At 39.4% G+C, this 17209-nt stretch overlaps 1 protein-coding gene across 1 annotated transcript in view; it reads left to right on the top strand.

Annotated features, from left to right (window-relative positions):
• The first annotated feature begins 394 nt into the window (after nucleotides 1–394).
• LOC139733956 (kelch-like protein 2) overlaps nucleotides 395–17209 on the top strand; it is a 39417-nt gene continuing 22602 nt past the window's right edge. The window contains exons 1-2 of the mRNA XM_071644769.1: nucleotides 395–506; nucleotides 12261–12425. Of these exons, the coding sequence (XP_071500870.1) occupies nucleotides 12412–12425 (14 nt within the window). The 5' untranslated portion in view covers nucleotides 395–506; nucleotides 12261–12411. The remainder of the gene's footprint in view (nucleotides 507–12260; nucleotides 12426–17209) is intronic.

Below are 17209 nucleotides of genomic sequence, written 5' to 3'. Positions count from 1 at the left end.
TAGACGCTTTCTGTATTTTTGGAGAGTTTTATTATTAGTACAACCTGTATAGGCCTACTATATGGAGGGCGGTGACTTTCTCGCAGGATGAAAACACAATTGTACATGTAATGGTATGGACATGCCTTGGGGGCTATATGGCTCTGTGTGTGTGTGTGCAGTGTGTGTATGCATGGGAAAATTCATGGCACGATTCGTAGCGCAACCTCGTCTCCACTTTCTGGTCAGCGACGTTCGGACACAGAAAACTCGCTGAGCTCTGTCTACAGCTCTGCTTCTTCCGTGTGATATCTCACTGCACTGACCTCCCATAACTCTCGGCGGCTGAAAGCTTGCTGCGATGCGAGGGCGTATGTAATGTAAGCAGTAGTATCGCGTAATAAAGAGACCTAGGAATTTTTTGACAAAGGATGTTTCGGTCTCAACACAATAATCAACTTGCTGCAGGAATGGATGAACGAGCTGCAGTTCTTTGAATCTTTATCGGCGCTAGTGTAACTATTGCAGTAAGTTTTCTCTCTTTTACACGATTTAATCCGAATTTGATAGATTCTTCAATGTTCTTGGGAGGACTTGCTATGGTTTCTGCGATGCTGAAATCATTGTCTGCAAACCCTATTCCGTGTGTTGTGTGAATGAATGAGCCTGGCCGACGACCAGGCAGGCAGGCAGGCTTTCTTTGTGTTTTGGAGCAGCACGATTGCAAAGTAAACGAGTGTGAAGCTAAGCCAATTCCACTGTTGATGTCAGTTCGCTGTTTGCATGCCGACATCTCGTACACACCATTGTAAATTTTGTCTTTTGTTGGTATTGCTTTCATTTTTTGATCTGGTTCTATTACAATGACAATCATGACTGACATGAGAATAATTCTTTTGTGATGAATGTCATTCATTCTTGCGAGACTAAATCGAGATTGATGACTGCCAATGCCATTGTAGTCTTATCACATTACATTTTCTTTTTAACCAGTGTTAAAATGCTAAACAATTAGAAACATGTCTTTACCACTATGTTCCACAAACAAACTAATGATAATCATTGAAGCGCAAACCCTGTTGCGTTGCCAGGACTTAACATTAAGAAGGACTTTGTAAGAGAGGGGGCGTGCATAGCGGGCGGATAGGTCAAGAAGTTGCTAGTCGTACCTTTGGGCATTATCTTTGATCACTGCAGCCCAATGTGATGGGAGGGGATTTACAAGGGTCAGTGGTAGCTCCAGTGTTTAGTTTTGATGGAACACAAAATTTTCATGTAAAAAGATATGAAAAAGAATATTCAATGTGACAGTGTGAATGGCAATGGCTAAATCATATTGCCACCTCTTGATTTGCTTGTGCATGCATGCGTTGATCTTTACAGTACCATAGTTATGAATAGGTAAACTCAGCCACTTGCATTATGTGCGCGCTAGGGGCTGAGTTTACCCGCTAAGCTGAGTTTACCCATAACTACGGTCTACTGGGAAAAGTTTCTGGAGGTGGGCCAAAGGGGAAGGGGGTAGGAGGGGAAGGGGTAGGAGGGGGTGTCCCTTGGATTTAAATTTAGAAATGAGAGAACTTTTTCACTTCTAGAATTGAAATTGGAATTATGGAATAGTCTGCCTGATAAAATCAAAGATGCTGAAACAATTGATTCATTTAGAAGAATGTTGAAAACACATTTATTTTTGCAATGATAAGGCTCATGGCCATCAGTGTTTCTCAGTGTCAGCTTATTGTATATAATCTTAATTTTCTATTGTTTACTTACCTGTCCCATTTTCACCTTACTTCCTTTACTTGTATTGTTTCATTCTTAAAGTGCATAGAGACTTCTCCCTGAATGTGATATGCGCTATACAAGGACAGTTTATTATTATTATTATTGAGGGATTACATGTTGTAGGCGCACACTTTTGTGGAAAATTTGAAATTTTTTTAAAACACGAAGGTAGAAAAAGTAAAACATATATTCAAAGATGTTGTGAGTGGCTAATTCATGGTATTTTGATAAATTGCATATTACATGCATCCTATATGTAGAGCAGAGGGTGGACCGAAGAGGGAGGAAGGTGTCTCTCCCTCCTATACACAAAGGAGCTTTTGTAATGGCTGGTGCACACTTAAGCAGAATGTCTGCAAATTTTCAATCAAAAAGTAAGAAAATAACTATTTAGAAACAATATGAATGGCTAAATCATTTTATTTTCATCTCTTAATCCTCCTTCAGGGGTAGACATACTGGCTACCTCCCACACGAGGGAGCCTGTACAATTTTGAAATTGGTAGAATTATGCTATTTTATGAGTTAAAATGAATAAGAAAACTAACTTATTCAGCTATAGATGCAAAGTGAATAGCTAATCATCTGTCACCACTTGATCTGCACTTATGGAAGTGGAGAGAAGGGGCAAGGGTGTATCCCTTCTCCCCCATGAGGGAGCTTCTGGCATTTTCAGAAATAAAAGTCAGTGATTTGGTGCATGCTTTTGGTGGAATATCTGGACAATTTTTGGTCAGTTTTTTTTTTTTTTTATGTTTGCTTTTAAACCTTTTTAGCAGGTTTGCTTAAATGCAAAATCTATCAAAATGCTAAAAAAAGTCACTGATAAAAATGAGGTTATGTAGAAAGTTCTTTAAAAATCAAGGGAGGAGTGATCCCCCAGAAAATCCCAGGAAATTCCAGGAGAGGCTGGACCCTCATCTTCTCTAGTTTGTGCGGAAGTGAGGTTAAATGTGAAAACAGTGTTCGGGTCATGACTGATGCATCCATGGCATCAGCGTACTGGATCACAAAGGCATTTCAGTTATTATTAAAACAATTTTTCAGTTACAGACACTGTAACGATGTTGAGGTAGTGAATATGTGATGAGACTTACAATTACAGTGATATTACCTTTTGAAAAAGTGGACCTTTCATTCTTGGGGGGGGGGGGGGGGGGGTTGCATTTGCACCCAGCACAGTCCAGAGGTTCATTCACACACACCTAAAATGAATGATTTGGAAATTCCATTTTCACAGTGAATGCAAAAAAGAAAAAAAAAACACCAAAAAATTATTATTCATGCTTATGATATTGCAATGGACAATCAGTCCAGCCTTACTTTTTTTTTTCTCTTGCGTTAATTTGCCCAGTGTAGCATGTGTGAATAGCGCGTGACGAAACTGTCAATTTTTATAAGCCCATAATGCAGCTGTCTACACAAACTTTGCACACTCAGCTGCCCAGGGTTGTGCTCTGGTCACTGTTTAGTCATGCGCACTCTGAAGATTCAAAGTGCTTCATTGCAGCCAAGTGATTTTCTTTGGCCTGTGTGAACGCTTGCAATTGAAATCAATTTTCGTGTTGCAGTGTAAAAAACAATAATTACATAAATTATGCAGCTAGTTAGAGATTTAAGGGAGAGATTAATTTCTCAAATGCAGGTGTACAATTATTGTACTTCTTTGAAATATGTTGCCTGTGGGTACCTGGTCTATGGGATTTTAAAGAATCTTGGTGTAATGGGTTACAGAGCTTTATTAGCAGCTTATTAGACAACTTGTGGAGGTTACCTCAGACTTGTGCTAAGCTGTCTGGCACATTTACCTCCGACCCATTCCAGACTTGGGCTTGCACTCTGCGCCATTTTGGTTTAGAGTCCCAGGTGTCTTATACATGTAGGTACTACATTTAACATGGCAAGACCTCCACAGGTTGTGCTGTGTTTTGGGGGACTGCAAAGTACTGTACGGGGCGTGAGACTTCGCTGACCATGGTTACAATTAGGGAATAGGGCATGTACACAGCCTGGATGCAAGGCTACAAGTGTACATCTGTGGACGTAAAGAGGGGGCTATCTTTGTCACCCAGTGATGAGTAATAATACACATACAAATTAGTATAGCTTGTTCGTATGATGATATGGGTCGTGGAATCAGTGGTTTAAGCATGATGGGATGCACTGTCAGGCCTCTGTGAATCATGCCTGCTTTGGCCCAATGGACAGAATAAAAGTAGACTCTGCTCCACTGAGTTGTAATTCCTTGCAAATCCTTTGAGTGTACCTCATTAATCAGGATGGTACTAAATGACTGAGGCACCTCATGAGTAGTTGAAGAAGAACCATGCTGAAAGGTGTGAGTGACTACCATTATGTTAATTTGTAACGTGGAGTTCTAAGCAAAAAAGTGCTTGAATATCAATATGAACTGCTACATGGTATCTGAGATACTGACTATGCAATTTTGTGATTTAATGTCACATAGATTTCTATCACTGGAAAAATATGTGAAAAGCGGTGAGGGAATCCTTAGACTTGCAGACAACCAATCAATTTGATTGTCTGCTTTAAGATACCCAATGTGGTACCCATGTACATTGTACCTTGTTTTTGATGAGAAAATAACCAGTACACTGTACATAGGTACTTCAACAATCTATGCCAGGCAAATATGGAGCATGGAAGGAAAGACTTCCAAGGAACTTGCTTCATCCTTCTACAGGCATACTGTAGAAAGCGTACAGTTTGAAATTAGAACACTTGAGGAATTACACAGAGAGCGAAAAGATCTAATGAAATCATGACGAAATTCTAGTATGATACATAGTGAAATTTAATGTTGATCCTGCAAAGTTTATGAATGTAAGATTAATGGACCTCTGGGAAGATTTAATTTTGTAGAAAGGATTTGGAAATACTAACAAATGGAGAGTGTTACAATGCAATAAACAGATTTATTCATTTTTATCAGCTTGAGATACTTGGAATTAAAGTTAATGAAAAGTAAAGAAAGTAATGTGATGATCTAAATGATATCTTTAAAAATATGTTTTGTTAAAAATGTAACAAGTGCAGTATCATTGAAAAGATATTTTTTTTCTCCATTTGATGATACCTTTTTTTCAGATACTCTGAATAGGGGAAAAGAGAATTCCCTGAAGAGAAAAACAGACCATTTACAGAGCAAGCGGTTACAGGGCTTTTCACACTTGCAAATTTTTCCTTAGTCCCGTACCAACGGTGGGGCTAGGGGGGGGGGGGGGGGGGCTTAGCCCCACCGTTGGTACCGGACTTTCCTTAGCCCACTTTCTGTTTACACTTGTTTTTGCCAAAGTGGGCTAGCCCCACCGATAGTCCGGTACTATCTGGCCCTGCAAAATAGCAGGGTTAGCACCGCAATTGCAGTGCTAACCCCGCAATTGAGGTGCCAAGCAAGCGAGTGTAAACAGAACAAAAAAATAATCCGGGGCTAAGCGACGGAGACAAAGTCCGACCCCCACTGACCAATGAGAAACGAGATAATCAAGTGCTGCCGGTGCGTGCGTGTACGTGTACAGTGCACAGCGTAATCATAAATATTCATGTGGTTTGGAAAGTACCGGACTTAATAGAAATACGAGTGTCAAAAGGTCAATTTTCTCCTTAGCCCCGGACAAGAGCTTAGTACGGGACTTATTGGCGTGTGTAAAAAGCTGAAAAAATTAGTACGGGACTAACGATAGTCCTGGGTCAGAGAAAGTACGGGGTTAAGAAACACAAGTATAAAAAGGGCTATAGAGTCATTCATGCAATACACTCATTCTTCAGTAGCCTTGAATATGATACACTGTGCATAATATTTACTTTTCTTTTATTTCACCTTCAGCATGGCGCACTTGGAAAATATTGTTCCCGACCCCAGCTCCACCTCAAATATCATTTTCTCTTGAAAACTTCTGTAATGCCACAATATTTCTTGGCAGATTCAGAACCTTTCTACGAAACTTCAGATTATGACATGAATGGTAAAATTTTGAAGAAAAAAAAAATCTGTAAAAAGGGGTTTATTCCCTAAGTGTCATCACAATTTTTAATACTTTTCCATTCTTTTTCCACTTTTCATACTTATGAATCCTATTTGTTTCATTTCATAGTGGTTATGGCTTTGTGCTATAAATACCCTTTTAGTTCTGTTGTAATGATGTTATCTGCCCATTGATTACTATACAAATGATGCACAGGATAGAGTGCGTTAGTGAAGGCGTATAGTGCACTCGAGGGTATCAATTGTGAAACATGCACGAGGCGAAGCCGAGTGTATGTTGCACTACATTGTAAATACCCGAGAGTGAGCTATACGCCTCCACTAACGCCACGAAATAATCCTGTGCATCATTTGTTTTATAAAATGAGTCGAAAATTCGAAAACTAACAGCGTTTTTCACGTACCGTACCTTTGTGGGTCAAGATGTCCGAAGATGTTCGTTCCAAACATTTACGCACGTCGCACTCGGAAATCCCGCACATTGTATATTTGACGGGAGGTTGGGTTTCCGGACACTTAAGTTCCCGCATGAAAACTTACTTATTTTACATAGAATATGCACCCTTTACCTTAAACTAGACTTGATATAGACTCCTCATATAGGCCTACTAGGCAACATACTTTGAAAACGGCGTGAGAATTAACCTGCTAAATCGTTGGATTTGCCCTTCAAAGTGACTCCATGTACGCGTCCGGTCCCACAATGCTTGGTCTACTGTACTGTACGTATAAGAGTATACGTACGCCACACATGTTATGCACAAGGGAAGAAAGGCCGGCCGGCAGGCAGCCTGAACTAGAAGTTGTTTACAGGATTGACAGCGCATATGCATGCAATTCAAAGGAGCCGCCGCGCGCACAGACGATCGGCAATAGGATTTAACACGCAGTGCAATGGGACTAGAATAACCAAAGCACACGTGACTCATTTCAGCGCTTCCTATTGGCTACATTCTTGAACCCATTTTATAATGTCAATTAAATGGTCAGAGCTATGAATTCCAATTTATAGCTACTTTGGCAACAGATCTCCTAACTTTACATTGAGTCCTCAGCCACAAGATTCTGATTGTGGCACTAGACTGATCTAGCCATTGATAGACTTGGACTCATCTAGCTTTCACATGTAAATGAGAGTGCTTTTAAAATTTGAACATGATTGTAATGCGGCATCGCTAGAATCTTGTTTCAAATTAAGTATTCTTGCCATGTGAGTGCAAACTGGAATCGTGGAGGGTGACTTGAATCGTAATTCCAATCGTATTTCAAATGACGGTCAAGGTGGAGCTGCTTTCCAATCACATTCACCAGAATTACAAATGTAAGCAGCGAAACGAGTGAGCGTAAATTGACCTCCAATTGTGTTTTGGGGGGCGGAGCTTACGATGACCTTTCAGCCACTTCCAAAGAAAGACTGCATTCCTCAAACGCTCACACTGCAGTCAAAGTGTGTGCTTCTTACGGCTCAAGAGTGATTGATGGGAACTAAGAAGGAAGCCAAACCTCTTCTCACTCTAAAATTCAACCCTGCAGAATCTGCAAAGCCTTCCCCATTCGTATGAAAGGAACAATGATTCAAGTTTTAGTTGCAATCCTGTTTGTAATTCAGCATTCAAATTAAGCACTCTCAGTACGTGTGAAAGCAAGGATAGAAATTGCAGTTTACTTCAGTATTTGTGTGCAGAATGATTCTGTATTTGCACTAGAGGAGAAGAAAATAACATTGCGGTGGTAGCTGTCTATGTTAAAAAGCTATGAATGAGACACAATGGCTCTTTTTTGGGGGTCAGCTCTTGTGGTGACCCAGGGAAAGAAGAGACTGGTTTGTTTTGACAAGGGAGGCAAATCAAAACAATGGTTCAATCTGTGACACTGTGTGTGTTTGGAAAAACTGCGCATCAATTCATACTTAATGATTGAACACTTGCTCAAATCCATCAGATTGGCAACGAATCCCCTGTTCAGATGCAAGCCAGTGATACCAAACTCTATGTTAAGAGAAACAACGTAGAATCATCGTATAGCCGACAGACCGTTCAGACGCTAATCTTGACTGTTCTGGAAAACATTGTATAGATAATGTGCATTTTCCCACTGCGCATGCTGTCATCAAATGGTCATGAGTGACAGCTACATGTGTATGGGGTCACCTTTCGTGCGCACTCCCATTAAGCCCCACCAAGTTATACCGTTATGATTGCCATACGTTCAGACGCACAATGGACACCATGGATTGCTGATTCGTTATCGAGTTCTAGTTCGAAACGATGCTCTGACCGTTGTTTATTATACAGTGTATGTTGTTTCGTTAGTCAGTGTTCAGACGTGTAAATTCATCATATAGCTACAGTATAAATACCGTTCTAGTAAAAAAAAAATGTGTCTGAACACCCTGTTATAATAAAGCTGAGAACTTGTTGCATGAGTCTGGGACTGACACAAACTTCACAAATATCTAGCCAAAAATTCATAAAATACTGCAGCATGTAAACTTAACTTCACTTACAATCAAACATTTGTTATGATTGGTATGGTGTTATTTCAAAGATTTAATGATGTTTGATAAATTGGTTGTGAAAGAAGTGCTTGACTGGTGGAACAGGTTTCTTTGTACTTTCAAGATATATTAGAAAATTTTATAAATCTATTCAGTTAAAATCTTGAGTGGTGTACACTGAATCATGTACTCAACTTTATGAAACCACAAAAGTGCCTGCTATTACTGTAAAAAAGTACTTGTTTTGGCTACATTTGACTACAACTGTTGGAGCCATCTTCAGTGTCTTTCTTTTGACTTTTGATTGGCATCTTGATGGAGTTCACAACTCTTTGGTTTGTCATGTGTAACATTAGAGGTGTTCAACTGAAAAACAGCCGATCTTTTCACTCATGGATACGATTCATTTGACATTTTATTTTAAAGTCGTAGGAAAATTCCATGCAGAAGTTCAGTGTGTATTGTTATCGTGACTTTCATACACCGTACATTGCCACGATAGCACTGATTGTGAAAACCTCCCTTCAGGTCATTGACAGTTTGTAAGTGTACAAAAAGATATTTTGTCAAATAAAAAAAAACAATGAAATGCCTTTGAATGAGAATAAATGCACCCAGTTCATAGACCATAACATTAGGTCATCTTTATTGTCTTTATCTTTAATTTTCATGGCCAGTTCTTTGGCATTCACAACATGTTTCATCATGTGTAACATTAGAGGCGTTCAACTGAAAACAAGTTTTTAAAAAATTTATTCAGGAATATTCTGTTTTCTTTCTCTCTGATTTGTTTTACCATTGGAGAAACATTCCATGTAGAAGGTACTTTGTGCATTACATTACTATACACTGCTGTGATGGTGCAGATTTTGAAAACTTCAGTCACTAGGGTGAGTGCAAAATATTTCTTAAAATGAAAACATGTGCCTTTGAAAAAAAAAAGAACAAAAACAGATAACACCTGGATCATAATACTGAAGCTATCTTTATTTTCTTTCATTTCATTTTTGATTGGCATTCCATAGACACCTTGCTTTGTCATATGTCATATTAGAGGTGTTAAACTGAAAAAAATATTTTCCCTTAACTCAGGGTTGTTCATTTTATCATTTAAAATTCGTACCATGAGAGAAAATTCCACGGAGGAGGTCATTGTGCAATGTTATTGCGACATTCACACATTGTCCTACTAATGGTGCAGATTGTTAAATCTTCCCTGTACATTGTAGGTCACTAATCTAAGGTGTGCACAAAATATTTCTCAAAATGATAACGTGATGTCTTTGAAAGAGAATAAATACACCTGGATGGCACAACCATGACGAAAGTCATCCCTGAGGGCTTTCTTTTGATTTTTGATTGACATTTCTTGGACACCTTGGTTTATCACGTGTTATAACACGAGAGATGTTCAACTGCAAACATATTTAACATCAACTCAGGGTTTTTCACACATGTTATAACACGAGAGGTGTTCAACTGCAAACATATTTACCATCAACTCAGGGTTTTTCACTCTTTTCTTTTTTCTTGAAACATTGGAGAAACTGTCATTGTTGAAATTCAATGTGCATTGTTTTCACAATGCAGTATGTCCCGCAAAAAAATTACAATCAGATTTTTACATTGATAACTCCCAATGTGATTTAACTGTTTAAATGCTACTTTAGGGTCTTGAAGTATAACATCTTATCTCTATTTTGCAGAAAATGTGGATTGTTGTAAAGCATGTCATGGGTCACATTCTTCAAAGATTCTTCCAAGATAAAGCACTTGGATGCTCTTGGAACTGCATATCAATGTGTAAAGATAATGGACAAAACTTGGAGGGAAGAGATTCCTGACATGCTCTACAAAACTCCTTATTTCTCTTTGACCACTGAAGCAAATCAAATGGGGTTGTCTGTAAGATGTGGGCAATGAGTTATAGTTTTATACCCTGAAATTATATTTGGATTGATTCACTATATCTCAAGTTATCATTGCGGAGGGTCCCATTGTAATTTTTTTGGAGATGTACGGTATTCCAACATTGCTGTGATGGCAAAGATTGTGAAAGCCTCCCTGTAGGTCACTAGAGTCATGCACAGAATATTTCTTGAAATAATAATGTGATGCCTTTCAAAGAAAACAAATACACCTGGGGGTGTTTCATAAAGCTGTTCTTAGGCTACATGTAAATTTAAGAATGACTGGTGATCAGTTCTTGTTCTGAATTATTGAAATTCTGATAAGTATAGCACATCAGAATGTGTTCCAGTCGTTCTTTCATTCGTAACTTTAAGAACAGCTTTATGAAACACCCCCTGGGGTCCATTTCATGAAGTCATCATGTAAAAGTCGTTACATAAAATTCAGAATGGCCAAAGTCGATCATTTGTAGCTACACATTACTTTCAAATCCGTTTCATAAAGTCTGTCATAAGCGTGTCCTTTGAGCAAAAAGTCTCTCACAAGACTTTGATGAAACAAACCTCAGGATCATACAACCATGACTCAAATCATCTTTATTGTCTGTCTTTCAATCTGTGATTGATGTTTCTTGGACACTTTGGTTCGTCATGTGTAGAGGAGTTCAACTAAAAACATATTTTCCATCATCTCAGGGTTACTCCTTCAATATCTTGTTCTTTTCTAAACCTTTTGAGAAATGGTTCGCAGGGATGCCAAGTTCAAAAAATTTTTATGAGTGAGATTTTCATGACTCGGCATCACTCGGCATTTCGGCGTGCGAATGTGCCAGCGAGCGAGGGTGTGGGAGGGGTTTTCCCCTCCTGTGGCCTCCTACGGTAGGGAGCTTTTTCAATTTGTAGCTCTTAATGGTGCGATCAGGTGCATACTTAAATGTCCATTTTTTACTTATTTTGAAAGACAAAAGGGAAATGTACCTTCAATTGCAACCATCACTTAAATCTTTTGAGCTATGCTCATTATTATAGGCCCAAGTTACAGACTTCGCCTGATGCGTGAGAAAAATGGGTGCCATGCGTGAGATCGTGAGACGGCCCCTAAATGCTTGAGTCTCACGCAGAACGTGTGAGACTTGGTAGCTCTGGGTTCGTGCAGGAGTTTAGTGTTCATTGTTATCATGACATTCAACCATTGTTGTGGTGACAAAGATTGTGAAAACTATGCTGTAGGTCATGATGGTGTGCATAAAATATTTGTCAAAAAGATAACTATAACTATTGTGAATGCCTTTGAAAGAGAATGGAATGCACATTAATATGGTTCATGTGACCATAACTTACTTGTAGGTTGTCTTTATTGTCTTTCATTTGAGGTTTGATTGACATTTCTTTGGAGTTCATTCCACTTTGGGTTGTCATGTGTAACATTGCAGGTGTTCAACTGAAAAACAAGTTTTCTATTTACTCAGGGTTATGATTCTATTTTCTTTTCTTTCTTTTTTTACCACTAGAGAAAGAGTCCAATGAATGCAAAAGTTTAGTGTGCATTGTTATTAATAGCACAGATTGTGAAAACACAAAAGATTTCTCATGACGATAACCAAGAGTGCTGTGATGCCTTGGAAAAAGAATAAATGAAATACATTGATCTGGTGTTGGGGTACCCAGGTTATTTTGGGCTATAGCACAATCACTCGCAATTGTCGCAGCACGTGCCGCTATTTGCATGAGAACAAATCCTTTCAGCGAAGGGTGAGGAACCTAAAGAGGTGAAATCAGTGTTTATGTTTTTGTGTTATGCAAAATGCATGTATATACAAGTGTATAACTGTGTACGTGGAGGTGTGTGGGTCACACACAAACACACTATACACACACACACACACACACTGTTTGTGTGCGTGTGTGTAGTATTTGGCAATTAAACATCTGAGTAAGCTCATTATGGTGTGGTTTCCCCCCCCCCCCCCCCCCCCCACCCGAACACCACCGGCCAGTTGTTCCACCGGTGCCCTTCACCGTGTATCGTTTGTCTCCATTCCTTTGTACTAATAACCTCTTTGTTGTATGTCTTCATGCGCAGGAGGGGATCTCAAAATAGGAGAGGATTTGGCGGGACTTTTTGTGCGATTCTGTACCTCCATCTGACCTGTGTCTCCAACACCGTTTTCTGTTATTTTGTCCTCCACCCTGAAGTCTGACAATGGTCTAGCTCTCGTGCCGATGCAACGTCCATGAAACGGAGAAGGTGAGTGCGTGAGCGTGAAACGCTTTGTTTGCATAGAATGCTGGTGAGTTGTCCCAGATCGTGTCTTGTGTGTGTCGAATCGATGTGATTGTGGCTGCAATCAAAAAGAGCCTGCAACCTGGCGAAGATTCAGTTCTAAACATGTCAGATTCTTCTTTATGAAATGCAGTGTTTGTTGAGTCTCTATGAAGAAATGTATCATGTACAATTCATCACTTGTTGAATACTCCTCCAGTGTGTTGTGTACAAAAATACAAGATGTTTTACATGGCTTTGAGTATCACCACAGTACAAGGTCCTCATCTTTTTAATTTGCTTGCCAAGCTTTATGAAGAACTGATAAAAGATGGTTATCACCAAGGGATTTAAATTATGTAATATGCAATGCGTCAGCTGTGAGTAATCTCAACATACATTGCATCGTGGTGAATGTATTACATTTCCAGATTGTAGTGATAATGTTGTCTGGCATGTGAGAGCAGTTTGAAACCATTTTAGTGTTACAATTGTACCATCTTAGTAAGCCAATGATAATGTACAATCGTGTATGCTGACAGATTGTCAGTAGCATCAAAAGGGATACAGATGGGGTTGTGGTGGTCATGATGAGTTGATAGCAAATTCAATTTTTGCAGTGATCATATCATGTCATTAAAACCATAGCATTGATAAGGATTTTGTATAATCTTACTTGTGGACAAAGAATTGAAAAATTGTAATAAACTAGCAGTGATGATGACTTGAGCATGTTTTCTATATCAATACTGACCTTACTATCAATACAATTATGCATTCAAATCTATGCATAGATTATCCCAGAGGACATGGCCACTAACTGCTGTACATTTTATAGTTCATTGCACCTATCAGAACTATGATACCTGGAATCCAGTTTACATGCATTATAAGTTGATGCTATGTTGGGCAAACCACAGGCAAGCTTTCTGGTTGTTAGGGGCAACCACCATTGTTATGATAACATGCATACAATTTGAGTATGGTAATGACTACTTTATAGTGAACTGGTCTATATTAAAGATTCTGATCACTATGGCAAGTGTAAAGAGTGCTGATGATAAAGCTTGAATGATTATTAATAGTGATGGTATCACATTAAAGGATAATAGTTTACCTTAATAGTCGTGACTTTTTAGGGTGCAGGAGTGTAAAGATCTTGCATAAATACAGCCCGTAGATCTGTATTTCAAGTCATGGTTACTGACACCACATGTAATATAGAGCTTTGTTGTATAATGGTACTGCATGACTTTGTACCAGTGATCTATCCTATGGCTATTCTATCAGAACACTCCCTTATCTTATTCCCTAGAGGCCTGTGTGCATTATGAGTTGCATTATGGAAATTATTCCTTGGGACAGAGCATTAAAACAGCTGACACCATACTGTACAGTGTACATCTCCTCCATGCATCAACCAATATCATGTAGGGCCTGCCTGTTTGTAGTACAGTGTACATGTTTTGAATTGACCATCGGACATTATACACATTGTAGTCAACCTCACCTGAGTCGAATCTGTTTGCACTGAAGAAATAGCTTCGACTTAGAGAAAATTTGACTTAAAGGGATAAAAATTGATAGAATATAAAGAGAAGAGGACTTGAAAAGACCTTTGACTAGGGTGATTATTCAACTTAATGCAAGGTCGACTTGAGCAAGGTTAACCAACAGACTGTGCCAGTACTCTAGTTAGTACATTTGTTCACATACATCGTACAACATGTACATGTACAACATGTACATCATGTACCATACCCCAGGGTTTCAGGTCTGAACAGAAATTTATTCGGTACAAAAACTGAAGCTATTTTCTTGTGATCAAGAGAGGCTACAAGAAGTGTGGAAAAAAGCAACATTGAACAATTTTCAGAAATTATATTCAATTATTAGAAATCTGGCCTCCATATGATTTTTAGCTCACCTGAGCCAAAGGCTCAAGTGAGCTATTGCGATCGCCCTTCGTCCGGCGTCCGTCGTGCGTCGTGCGTCGTGCGTCGTCCGTCGTCCGTCGTCCGTCGTCCGTCGTCCGTCGTCCGTCGTCCGTCGTGCGTCGTGCGTAAACTTTTTACATTTTCATCTTCTTCTTGAAAACCCCATGACCGATTTTCATCAAACTTGGCAGGTAGCATCCCTAGGGGGTTAGGAACTCAATTTGTTAAAATGGGCACCATGCCCCACCCAGGGGGCCCCCAGGGGGGCCCAAACCCCCCAAAATTAAGGAATCTGTAAAAAGCTTCTTCTCTAGAACCAGAAGTGATAGAGCTAAGTTAATACTATGAGTTAGTACATTGATGACTGTAGTTTCAAGTTTGTTCATGGCAGAATCAGGGGTGCCCCCCTTGGGACCCAGGGGGGGGGGGGGGTGAGGAGGGGTCCTAATGGGGCCTAAATTGTACATTTTTATCTTCTTCTTGAGAACCCCATGACCCATTTTCACCAAACTTGGCAGGTAGCATCCCTAGGGGGTTAGGATCTCAATTTGTTAAAATGGGCACCATGCCCCGCCCAGGGGGCCCCCAGGGGGCCCAAACCCCCCAAATGAAGGAATCTTTAAAAATCTTCTCTAGAATCAGAAGTTATAGAGCTGAGATAATACTATGAGTGAGTACATTAATGACTGTAGTTTCAAGTTTGTTCATAGGAGATCCAGGGGTGCCCCTCTTGGGGGTAGGGGGGGGGTGGTTGGAAGGGTCCAAATGGGGGCCTGAATTGTACATTTTCATCTTCTTCCTGAAAACCTCATGATGAATTTTTGTCAAACTTGGCAGGTAGCATCCCTAGGTGGTCAGGATCTCAATTTATCAAACTGGGCACCATGCCCCACCCAGAGGGCCCCAGGGGGCCCCAATTCCCCCAAATTAAGGAATCTTGAAAAAATTGGGCCCTTATTGTACATTTTCATCTTCCACTTGAGAATGCCTCGTCAAATTTTGGTAGAGCTGTGAATAATTTAGATTAGTGACTGCGTGAAAGGTGAACTTGCGATACTCAGGTGAGCGCTAGACCCGCGGGTCTCTTGTTTTGTTTTGTTTTCTGAACATCAGCTGTGCACAATTGATATTCATGAGAGGAAAATTCACAATCTGAATTATAAAATTCTGAAAGTAAACTACACGTTTGTATACATTTCAAATGAAAAACCATGTCTGGTGTGGAATGTCTAGTGGTCAGTTGACACATTATTCTAGGGCAAAATTTAAGAGAACTGCAACATTACTGGACCACAATGAATCATTTTTACCTCGCATAACCTGAAAGAGTTCTTCTAATAGTCATGAGAACCTGTGACGTACATTGTACGTAACCCTGGTCACTTCATAGTGTGGCTTGTGCGTGTCCGGCTTTGAGGGCCAAACTCATCATTCATCCAGCAATTTCTGAGGAATTTCTAGAATTGCCTGACTGGAGGTTTGTTGGTATCCTTTACACACTGAACAAAAGATCCTCAGAGAAAGACCAAACCAAATGTAGCAATACAGCCCTGGGTCCATTTCATAAGATTTTTTGCTCATATTATGACACACTTATGAGAGACTTCATGAAATGGGTTTTACTTCTCATCAAATGTCTCTCATACTTGTATAAGTGACACTGTACTATACAGACGTACAAATGTATGTAGTACATGAGCGAATTTGGCCATTCCGAGATTTATGTGAAGACTTATGGTGATGACTTCATGAAACAGACTCCAGGTGTAAGGAAGACAGTAATACACTTGTAAAGTTTTTGACGGATGCACTTAATACATGGAGACACTGTTTAACTTTAATATGAAAGATTAGGCCCCTGATGCATTTTGATCTGTTGATATATTCCTCTGAATATAACACAACAGGCATTAAAATCATGCTGTTTAATGCCTATTTTTTTAAACAAATGTTAATTTGTAGACTACATATGTACATCGTATCAAAGATAAACTAGGCCCTATGTGTCCAAGCAGTTTCATGCTTGTCTGCCAGTACTTTACTGTGGACTTGTAGATGATCATGGGCTGATGGATCTGAATTTAAGTTCTATGATTGAAAACATGTACCTCTGACATGTAATTATGCAGTGATGAGTTGCCTGTCTTGCGCAACAAGAAGATTGTTTGACATCTTTCATGAAATCAAGACCCATTAACTTTGAATCCAAAGTTTTCACTGTTTTTCTTTTTTTGTTGTTGAAAGTCCCATAATTCCATATAAAAAAGAGTCTGAGTGTTTCAGACAACTTTGAATGTCTGATTGCCAGCATTTCAGAATTTGTGAACAAAACCCTACATTGAGACACTTTTGTTCACTGTGTACACAAAACATTTCTCACCGAAGTTAGGTTTTGTTGTTGTTGTTGTTGTTGTTGTTGTGATTCCCCCATAGTACCTTTCAGGTGTCATGTTTTCTGTGAATAGTGTGATTATTCAAGGAAAGCAGATTCCACAGTAGACTTTCTTTTACAATGGTCAAAAACTCTATCCTGGTTTGGGATGTTTCATGGTCAGTTAGCCCAAACTTTGTCAAAAGAGATATGTACATTATATGAAAAAAAGGCTGTGGACCATGATTAATCAGTTAGCCCGAAAGCTTATTCTGAGGATCAACTGGCCTTCTGTTAGAAGTGAGAGGTGTAATTGTGGTCTCTTTGTATTGAGTCACTTGTGTCCTGTATTGAAGGTGAAATTTGTATTTAAAAAGACAAAAATCTCTGTTTGTTCCTTTTACAAACTTGTAGTCCCCAGCCATTGCTGGAAAGTATTGATTTTCTCTGATATTGCAGGG

The sequence above is a fragment of the Diadema antillarum genome, unplaced genomic scaffold (genome assembly GCF_040938485.1).
Source record: "Diadema antillarum isolate AM-2024a unplaced genomic scaffold, OU_Dant_1.0 seq00000507_RagTag, whole genome shotgun sequence".
NCBI classification, from domain to species: Eukaryota; Metazoa; Echinodermata; class Echinoidea; order Diadematoida; family Diadematidae; genus Diadema; species Diadema antillarum.
This window is presented reverse-complemented; position numbering and strand designations above follow the sequence as displayed.